This window comes from Dendroctonus ponderosae, unplaced genomic scaffold (assembly GCF_020466585.1).
Source record: "Dendroctonus ponderosae isolate FM_Combo_2020 unplaced genomic scaffold, Dpon_F_20191213v2 Dpon_F_20191213_8, whole genome shotgun sequence".
In the NCBI taxonomy this organism is placed as follows: Eukaryota; Metazoa; Arthropoda; class Insecta; order Coleoptera; family Curculionidae; genus Dendroctonus; species Dendroctonus ponderosae.
The window spans coordinates 10,186,620-10,197,905 of NW_026019016.1; the positions used below are offsets into that span (position 1 = coordinate 10,186,620).

An 11,286-nucleotide genomic window follows, 5' to 3' on the forward strand; every position below is an offset into this window, starting at 1 on the left:
CTGGATCCGCCCCTGATTGTTGTAATCCAAAGCCCTTATCCTTCGACTTCAGACGCACTTTTAGAATTAATTTGAAATTATCAATTTTAATAAAGATTCAAGTTAATTCCAGATAAAGCACGTTATACTCTACAGATTTGGTCATAGAAGCAATTCAGTCTAAAATCCTAACAAGTTAGTTGAAAGGCAAATATTAAAGTAACGCCAGCGTAACTTTCAAAGTAGCTTTGAGTTTGAACTGAAATACATTACAGGAGTACATTCTCACTGTAGATTTTTTGAGATTCTCCCAATCGTTGCTAGCAATTGCTAGTATTTCCTACTTAACATTAATGCTTGCTCATCTGATAAAGCTAGTAATAAATCCACGTTATTTTTCGCCTTCGTAAAAGAAGTTTCTAATAACGTGATCCCCCGTATCATAAAAGGTAATATTATTGCCGGTTATACCGTACCTGATTGAATTTAAATTCAGTAGGAAGCCTTCTCGGTTTACCCGCGTCCAATCGCAGGATTCCTGAGGGAGCATCTTTAGCCGACCTGCCACTTTCATTCCGTTGTTTTGACTTATGTCGGATAATCGTCGACGGTGGGCTTTGTGGATCCATGTTGGTCTAGTTTTATTTGTTTGGTTTTTATATCTGGAAACGGTTTTCTATTTAAAGAGAACGATTTGAGGCAGGAAGAAGCTTACTTCAGTAGCTGTCTTTGATTTTAGCTCAATGCTCCGAAAAATGAAGTGGAAACTGAATGGAATCATGTTAGAAGATGTTAGCTTGAGGATTATTTTAGCGTCATTATTAATAGATTTTTTGCTTTTTTTTATCATCAGACAGTATTGGCGACCGTATTGTTATCTTACGGATATAGTGTGTGTTGTCAAAAAAATATTCAACAATTTCATAATTTCTTGATTTAAAGTTTTCATCGCTTTACAAGTATGTACAAGTTTCTTGACTCGGATAGTAATCAAGTAGGCACAAATTATACGTTTTGTGTAATTTTCATGACTTTCCACTTAAATTTGTGAATTTGGCAAAAATAAAATGAAGGCGCTATCGACGAGCAAGTAATGTTTTACACGGCTAAAATAAAAAACAATTAAGCACAAGATCAGAAATTAATTTTATAGTACGGATGTTTGATAATGCTCAGCAAATAATTTTACAGTGTGCTTGGAAGGTAATTTTAAAGGGGGTCTTTCTAATAAACTCTTTCTAAAAAAATTGAGCAGAAACCAAAGAAAATTTTCTAATCTTGGTTACAGCCGTTGGAGAACCAGCCATCGGAGAATCTTTTCAACAATATTTTGACCGGCCGCGACATCCTTCTTAGGGATTCATTAGGTTAAGGCGCTTAATTTACCAAAATACAATTTTCGAAAATTACGGTTTTTTATATTTAAAGAAAATATAATTTCAAAGATTCTTTGTTTCCGTCGGGTGCGCCCGAATCAAAAACTTTGTTGAAAAACTCCTTTTAAAGTTACCTTCTGAAGATACCCTGAAAAACTTTACGTCATTATAAAACACTGTATGCTCGCGGTTTTGGTACAGTTTGAGATTCTGAGAAAGTCTAATTAAATACAATTGTAATCCGATGATCCGATAATTTGTCCGATCGGAGTTGCTCATTTTTCCTGAATTACTACTGGAAACATTTTGATTTATTTTTCTGACTGTTGTTATTTTTTTAATTGTTATCATATTTTTTTCTTTCGTGAGTTTTAGTCAAAATGTGAAACACAAATGTTCATATCGTTTATTTCATATTTCGTTTCAGCGAGTCAACAGCCCCGTCATCAGATTAAAATTCAAAACAAACTACAAACACCAATTTACAATTAAAATCTGGTGCAGAAAAACTATAATTTACAAAGCATTAAAACATCCATTAGTTCTTAAGGAAAAACGATTCTTTGGGAGAGCAAAACATTTGAAAAACTTATCCCATAATCAGGAAACATTGGATTCTTTATAGGCTTGGCTGTCTTCAAAACTTCATATTTGTTTGAATTATTGTCTACCTTTGCGAGAACGGTATGTATGTATTGATATAAGCGGAAATAGTTTTAATATTTGCTTTTGCATGTCTTTTTTATTTGTATCATTCCTTGGATTCTTCTTTTATCATAATTTGTTTCTATAACTAATATATCCGCGTTCTCAAAATCTAAATTATGTGGAAAATGTTATTATGTTTGCCCGAAGAGAAATATCCCGAAAGTAATAACTAGTGCAGACATTAAAAAAAATGTATTTTTCTGACTGCGTATTATTTTCCTTCCTGGGCTCCAGTCAAAGTGTGAAACCAAAATTTGTATATCGTTTATTTCATAACGTTTCGGCGAGAGCACAGCGCCATCATCAGATTTAAAATTCATACAAACTCATAATTGGTAAACATTACATTCTTTTAGGTCTTTGCTGTCTTGAAACCTTAAATTTGTTTGAATTAGTAAAATTAATTTGATTTTTTTTTGTTTAAATAAAATTCAAACAAATTTAAGGTGTCAAGACAGCAAATACCCAAAAGAATGTAATGTTTACCAATTATGAGTTTGTATGAATTTTAAATCTGATGATGGCGCTGTTGTCTAGCCGAAACGTTATGTAATAAACGATATACACATTTTTGTTTCACACATTGACTGGAGCCCAGGAAGGAAAATAATATAATAGTAAAAAATAAGTAATAGGTATAGTAAGTGCGACTGTTAGACCCATTATGTAAGTTTCGAAATGATTAATTGGACGTCTTTGAATAAATTTCCGTTTTCGTTAACTAATACAAATATTGAATGGCTTGCTGTTCCACGAATTTTTGTTTATTCACCCAAGTTCTACTTTTTCTATAAATAATCATGCTTATTAGCCCAGCGCAAATTATGTTCGCAGCGCCATTCCGACTGGTAATGAGAAGCTAGATAGAGAAGACAAAACGCAATTAAAAGTTTGCCTATGTTGCTAACAAGCTTTGTAAAACAACCTGAGAAGTTTTAAAGGCACAGATTATCTAAACAGGCACTGTTCATAAAAATACCCAAAATGAATGAAAAGTGTACAGCTGGATTTGGGAGAAGAAGCTGGAGTGTTTGACTCAAAAATGATAATTAGTAAGGATTTAGGAAACAAATAATTGTCTAGACTAAAATACGCAGTAATTATGACTAGTAAAATTAAATCCCACATCGACAAAAGTAGTAGTTACTTTTTAAATTACACACGGTAGGAACAATAATTTCGAATAAAATAATAAAACAGAGGTAAAATAAAACAATAAAATAGAGGTAAAATATATAACCTACAGAAAGCCTCAGGAATAAATAAAAATCAACTACCCTAGCAAAATAACTGTAATTTATCTTCTTCTTATGAGCAATTATTTTCTCTTTTAGTATTATTCTAAAAAATAATCCGCAAAACTTACAATTTCTAAAAAAAACTGAGTCATCGCATATTAATGAATATAAATAATCAGTTTAGAAAAAATATTTTTGAAGTATTTTGCCATTGTACAAATCAAAATTAATATAAATTAACTTTAGTTCTTAGTTAAAAAATGTGTCAATAAAAAATTGAAAATGGTCGTAAGTGAAGAGTAGCGCTTTAGAACTTTAAACTTTTGGAAAGTTAAGCACTTTTGTTACTGTTTGCCCATATAACTCATGCATAGGAACATGTTTGAGAAGGTTTCAACTAGTTTTAGTGCTGATAAATGTAAATCAACCAAACAGTTGTTTTTTTTTAACATTTTAAAATCTGATTTGAGGATTCTACGTAAACTTTGAACTAAGTTGCATATTTATGCAATTGAAAGCACAAAATGCCATGAGACAAGACAAACAAAAAAACATGCAGCAAAGAAATATATTAAATAATTAAAATAGATCTGCTATTTTTATTAATTTTCATAAGTGTATGTTTGGTTATTTGTTGGCGTTTAAATTAGTGAAATTAAAATTGACATTGAATTTTAAAGATTTTTAAATTATACACTCTATCATCACAATAAAAATTGGCAAGTGTTAAATATTACTGAAATTAATGAGTTTCAAAAGCAAGCAAATATGTGACTTACAATCTAAGCAAAATTGCCAGAATTCGGTCGCATCATACATAAAAGTTTTACTTACCTGTTGCTTTAATCAGCAATACTAAAATTGTCATCGGGCATTGTTTCCGTCGAGCCAATATTTTAACATGCGCCAACTAATTGCAAATTATTTTTCTCCGGAAAGCACGGAAAAGCACAAATTATCCCCGGCAAAAACCATACGATGAGTCGTTAGCTGGATTAGTTCGATAGAGTAAAGGGCCGCACCTGTCACTATATACTAGATACCTTGCATTTGTTCCCTTATTAATGGGCTTCTATGGCTTTTTCATAACTCTTGTTGTTTCCTGTTAATTAACTGTGCGTTTTGTTTCACTATTTTTAACTTGTGTAAGGGGTGCGACTTGTTGGAAACATTTTGTCTCATTGAAAATCCAATTTTCACCAGAATGTGTCCTTATTTATTATGGTTTCAGTAGAATAAAGGCACATGTTTTTACCATTTTTGAGCAATTTCTGTTTTCACGGCGACCTCGAGAGCAACTTTTTCTGTCGTTTTTTTCTAGTGGATTTCAATAATACATTTAGCTTCTAGCAGCATGAAGCATTACTTTATTTTAATGTGTTGGCTCAAATACTTTTAATAAATTAATTTATAAGTAGTCATCTGACTTAGGTATATTTAGTGTACTCTTTTTCTAACTTAATGCCACCTTTCGATTTTTCAATAAAAAACTTAATTGAATTTCTTAACAAATCTTTTGCATCTTCTTATAGATTCGCGAGCCAAACCAGGAAAGTCTTTGAACAATGAAATATGTTTGTTAACAATTGGATTCTTAGCAGATAAAAAATCTAAATTATTCTCTCGGCCCATTACTTCCTGTTTCCATTAACGAGGGCCGGAAAGCTCTCAAAGGGTTTTCTCTGGGATAGAAAACAATCGCGAATGGCAAAAAGATACTTTTAAACTGATTATTTTTGTAACGAACAATGCGGTTTGGCCTTTGTAATGTACGTGTTAAAGAACACTTTGTCCGAAAGTTGCTGTGTTTTTGGTCTGTATTCTGGCAGATTAATTGCGGACACTTTTGCGGCATGAAATATGAAAGGTTTTTTAATAACTTTGTCGCCAGGGAATATTATAATAGTGAATAAGCAATCAATCTAGCGCATGTTGCCAAAATATTCAAACACTTACAGGAGAAATGTTAGGAATGTTGGTAGTTGATCAATTCAAAACCGCAAGTTGGTTGAAACTTACACGGAAATTTCCCCGGTCTCCTAAAGAATGTAGTCTAGAAATCAATATTTAATTTTACCGTACAGATGAAAGATAAATTAAAAAATGTTTTTAATAACTCGTAAGGTTGCGATCTGAGCTTACTTTCAACATTACTTAACTTTAAACGTATTTGCTCACAAGTCTTTAATCTGTGTATGCCACTTATTTAGCAAACGGGTAAGTTATAGGATCTCTTTCAAGGAAACATCGAACGAGGAAAAATGTGTTGACTTGCAACAGAATGTAAATAGCAGCGAAGAGAAAATTGCTTTTTGGCTTCCGTTTTGAACGGAACTTCTCATGTTGAAAAACACTTATAGAAGATTTTCAAAAGTTTTGCCGTACAGTCTCAAACCTAAAAGTGCTCAGACATTAAAGAGTACTGAATAATCAAGTCGACAAGATGTCAATGGCTAAAGAATTGGTAATTAAATATATGAGAAAACCAACAAAGGTGGCAATTATGTTAATTCCAATTAAAACACATTTTGTGATTTAATTTTTATCAAGAAGACAGTTAGATTGCACAAATTTTAATGCGGATATGATGTCTCTTGACTGAAAAATTTTCCAAATAAATTCAAATGTAAAATAAAATCGTATAATACAACACGAAGCTACCCCTAAAAGTACGATAAATTTGAACTAAAACAAACACCGATTCGTCGAATTCTGGCCGTAAAATTTACAACTTGAGTATCTGTTTAATATTTTTGTTATCTTTGGGTTATTTAAAAGGAAGCTTGATATACCTTGTAATCTTCCTGTAACATCTCCATTCTATTTCATCATTCCACTCAGATATTTTGCAATTTGGTTGATACAGTGAAATTAATACAATATTATTTATTTTCATGCAGATATGTTTAATAAATTATGACACTCAGTTGAACAAAGATTACTTAGTTTCTAACATTAGTCAGTCACACGATTCTCAATAATTGTTCATAAATATGATGAAACTTAAATAATTAAATTAAATGTAAATAAATAAGTATTAAACTTAAGCTAAAATTACTAAATATTTACAGAGTAACATACTCACAAGTCAGCCTTGTCTAAAATGCTTTGACTATAAGAAGGTAGATCAGAAGGTGGTTGAAACGATTAATTTTTGTACACTAAAATAATGTCACCCAACAGTTTTAATAAACGACTTTTACATATGAGGAGAACTGTTTTTAAATTAATGTGCGCCGTATGCTTTATGAGATTAGGACGAAACAAAAATTATATAGAAGCAGTCAATAAAAATATAGACAAATAATATACGAGTAAATAGGACTAAATTCATCTTAATTTTAATAATTACTGTCAGGAAGTCATCTACCTTAAAATCCAGAGCCTTAAAAACGTGTTATGAGGATTAATTACACTTTATATATTGAGACTGAGCAGAACTATACAAATCAAATTCAAAACTAAATAAAAAATGAAAGGACTTAAGTTGGCAATTTCGGATGAATGATAAATAATTAGGAATGCGCGTAGAAGAAAATTGAATCAGGAATTAATAACTTTGCCTCATTCTAATTTGTGTTAGAGAAACGCTTGAAATTACTCTCAAACTGATGTTAAACATATGTTTTACTGCCAACTACGTTCCAACTTTCTATCTAACGGAAAACATTATTAGAAAACTGAAGAAAACATGTTTTAATTCCTCTTAGAAAAATGTTTCTTACCGACATTATATGTTCATTAACACTGAGATTTACATCTATTAATATTACTGTAAGCTTCTAAAATAAACTACAACTCGGATTCAATTTTGAATCTACATTCTAGTTAATCGTACTGATATTTTAAAACCTAATCGATTAATTGACAACATATCTTCTAATTAGTATTATCGATAGCAATTGGTTAAAATTAAATCAGATCAGCTTGAAACTTGAGCTTGAACATGTAGCAGATATTCTGAAGCTGATGAATTATATGCATATTTGTAGAACATTTAATGCTAAATTGGGAGACTAGCTTGTGACACGTGAAATAATGCCTCTCAGTTATTGAATTAAGTAGATCAATAAGTAATATTGATTACTTCGACTTTCATTTTTTAAATTCCCAAACATAATTATAATTAAATTTTTTAATTATAAGATGTTTTATATCAACTGATTTGGCACATCAATTCCCAGAAATTTAGAATATTTTCATAGATCTATGCTTTTAAAATTTTTCCGTGTAATACATTTAGATTCGATGCTTTGCATCCAGAATAAAATCACTCTCGGTTTATTTTTTTTATTAAACAGGGATACCTGATTTCCATAAATATCTAGCTAAACTTTTTTTGGTGATAAGTGAACAAAAACTTTACTAACGATAGTATAAGCTACTTTTTACGTCTAAATCTACTAAAAAATCTACCTAAACTAGTTCCGATTCGTCAGAAAGTCGTCACTTTTCCCAGTTTTAAACTTAGGAGTTTTCTTTGCTTCCTGGCGCTAAGCTTGGAGAGCAAGTTCCTTGTTCCTTCGAGGATTTCCTTTTCGTCATCATCGTCTTGCTCATTGTCCTGACAGGACACAAATCCGCTTTCTGGGCGCGATATGGAAATGGGCTCAAGCAGCTCAAACCAGCGCTCCACTTTGGCAGCTGAGGAAAGCTGTTAAAGAAACACAACATAATATACACAATGAAACTATATTTTAGATTTGCAAATAATGCAAGTATTCATACACATTGGATATCTGCAGACATTCTGATACGGTTTCGATTTAATTCAAGCAACAAACATTAATTCTCGTCGCAGTTGAAATGCTTCTAAAAGTGTGATGTTACCGCTTAGTTAACAACAATTGGACTTTGGGGAACAATGAGATCATTTGATTATGCCAAACTGAAATAGCTTCACTGTTTCGTCGGTTAGGCCCCGCTGTAGTTAGTTGTTGCTTTGTCATTACCAGGTTTTCGAAGTTTCGATTAGAGCTTGACAATAGTTGGCTTCAAACTACATAGTAAGTCGGTTAATTTCTATTCAATTACTTTAACATAGTGTTGTTTATTAATGGTAATTGCGAACGCTTGCAGAATAAGCCATTCAGTCAATAACTCGTTTACCAGTGATCACTCTAGTTAACGTAGTAGTTTCAGAATTATAATATTATCAGGTATAGATGCAAATCTAAAGTTTTGTTTCAATTTTATTTAAATAGAAGTAAGGATATTTGCTTTGAGCTAGAATCAATCAAAACCACTTAGATTTATAAACGGTGTATTAACGTAAAATAATTTAAACGTCCTTCTCATATGAAAGCATAATTGCAGTTTGATGTAAAAGCTTCATTTTTGCTTCGTTTTTCATAAAAAAATGATTGAAGAGTAAAAAAGTTTACAGGAAATGTATGTGCTAAAGGACTTTATTCCAGCCAGAATTTGTTACCGTGGAAGAGAGGTCTGAGATAATTAAAAACAAGGCATGTTAAATACTTTTATTGAAAATCACGCAATGAGTTTTGTGTGTTAAACACGCTCTTTCATAATAATGTACAAAATATTTGGATATAGTATGTAAATAAATTTAAATACTCGAGTTCAGGCCGAGACAATTCCATCTAAATCATGGCAAGTGAAACAATGAAGAAAAAATGATTATTTAAAAAGTTTGTTCTGGGAATTATCCTATATTTAGTTATGCCGAGAGGATATTCGAATTACCATAAAATTTCTCAATCTTTTTCAGAAGTTCCATCCTGGATGATTCGCCGGCTAACTATATTTCAAATTTTAAAATCGAATTAAGCCCGACGACTTTCAGTAAGGAAATAAGAAGAAGCTATATTAGACTGCAAAGTTTTAATTATATTCTTGCTGCTTTCGCGTCGTTAAATTATGAGATATCTAAGTTCGGTCTTAATTTTTGGAGGAATCCATTAAAGGTCCGTCGTATTTAATTGGTATTGTTATTTAACTACTGATAAGGGTTCAGAGGGTTAAACCAAGAAAACGTAAAAAGAAATTCATATTTAATTTCAAGTTCTTAACGCTAAATCTTAAACTAAACTAACATGATTATATACATACATAAATAAATACTGTATTTTATTGAAATTAGTTAATTTTCAGAATATAAATTATATACATACTTAGAACTAGTAATAATAAATAAAGMAGCAAAAGCTACAAAAYACTTTCCTYAAAAACTGCATATTTTTCAATATACAGATATGTACGTCTCAATAGGACTTCGATCGGTACAGGGCGATACTGAAATATAACCGYACACGGTTTGTACAAAATGATACGAAATGTTTTATCCTYAGGACATAAATAACTMAATAAAGTACTCAACGTAACGATTCACCAGCYAATSAAGAGCATCAGAAAACTTTCAAAAACTGCTTGTGGCTTCATTCATGTTACAAATCAAAATTAATTCCTGGGTTTATCAAGCAATAAAATATCAATCAATTAAATTATTTTAATTGATAAATAGAGACAATAAATGACTGAAACCCAGGAATTAATTTTGATTTGGAATTGAAACACAGTCAGGAAAGTATGTACAATTCATGTTACAAMCGAAGAGTTTATAGACAGGGYTTCAAAAATAAGTTATTGTTTATCAAGTGTTGTCTTCAGAGGAACGTTGTAATGAGAGAACTTTAACTWTCGTTCTTATACAAGGTACAAGGCGTTCCGGGTAGTACAGCAACTTTAGGGGTCATTGCGAGTGTTATTTCGYCCTGACTATGTTGCCTACGTACATTCAAACTGCGAATTGATTTWTTCGTTTTTTTATTAAGTACAATGCGKAGCAWCAAATGCAGAGCAACAAACAAAAAGTTCGAATAAATTTAACTCGAAGACGACATATTCTCTTGCGTTTCGATCAAAAAACGTCCTTAAATGGCTATCGTCAAGTCTGTTTACYCTACAAGGATATGCATTCMAACGCTTTGACTGGATTYTMTTTAAATCATCTCACTTCTTTACRTCACYAGYATCTAWWAAAAAAWCGGTAATTAGCATAAAACTCATTTCCTGGGCTCATTGCTCATTTATWWKYTTTWTWKTCATAATYCATCTAGATTCACTTAAGTTAAGTAGTTCACATGGTTTGAATGCTTCTACCGSAAACACCTTGTATATCTGATGTTATTTTGAGAGATGAACTGTTGTATCAAGTAGTCACTTTCAAGACAAGTTCTCTTGAAACTGTAGGTTTAAAACAATTATTGATCCAATTACATTTTTTGATAGCCACTATGTACACGGAGTATATTTTGCCCTCTACATTCCATAAATATTTGGCTTCCGATTTCATATAATTGAGCTTACCATACCTTTACTTTTATACACACATTGAAGAAAATTTTCAAAAACAACTACTATTTATCTACTGTATTAAACTGATAAAAAATAATAGTTCTCTACAGGGTGATCCATAATTGGTGTCATTCCTTTGAAGGGATTTTCACTGAGATTTACTCGGATATTAGTAGAAAAAGTTTTTTCTTAAGAAAGAGAATAGCTATTTAAGAAGCAAATTGTGATGGACTGAACAATTTTAAAAATATGCCATTATCAAACCTGTATAAAGTTTTATTTCCTTGAGAATACTTCGAATCGGTCAAACTTTCGATTTAATAAAGATACTCGTAGCCATTGCAACCTTTTGAAAAAGCAAAATTTGTTGAAGGAAGAGATTGTGGCTGCAACTGAACAGCTGAGTGCTGAAGTCATCTGAAGGCTCATATCATGAGTACGATTAGAAATGTTTCGAGCAGATTTTCAGTGATATCGATAAATTCAAGAAAATTAGTATAAATTATTAGTTTAAATAAACGCTTTAGCTCGGTCGTACCTATTGACTTTTCTCACCAGGAAACTTTTCTTTAATATCAAGCAGTGATATGAGATCGAACCAATCTTGTGAACAATAAAATTGAGGCTGCAAAGTGATCTTGAGAGTTCTGTCACTGCCTGTAATTAAA

General features: G+C 31.4%; 1 protein-coding gene across 1 annotated transcript in view; it reads right to left on the minus strand.

Moving 5' to 3' along the window:
• LOC109546361 (transmembrane channel-like protein) overlaps window positions 1-635 on the minus strand; it is a 26,736-nt gene extending 26,101 nt beyond the window's left edge. The window contains exon 1 of the mRNA XM_048669408.1: window positions 456-635. Coding sequence (XP_048525365.1) covers window positions 456-608 — 153 coding nt within the window. The 5' untranslated portion in view covers window positions 609-635. The remainder of the gene's footprint in view (window positions 1-455) is intronic.
• Window positions 636-11,286: the final 10,651 nt, after the last annotated feature.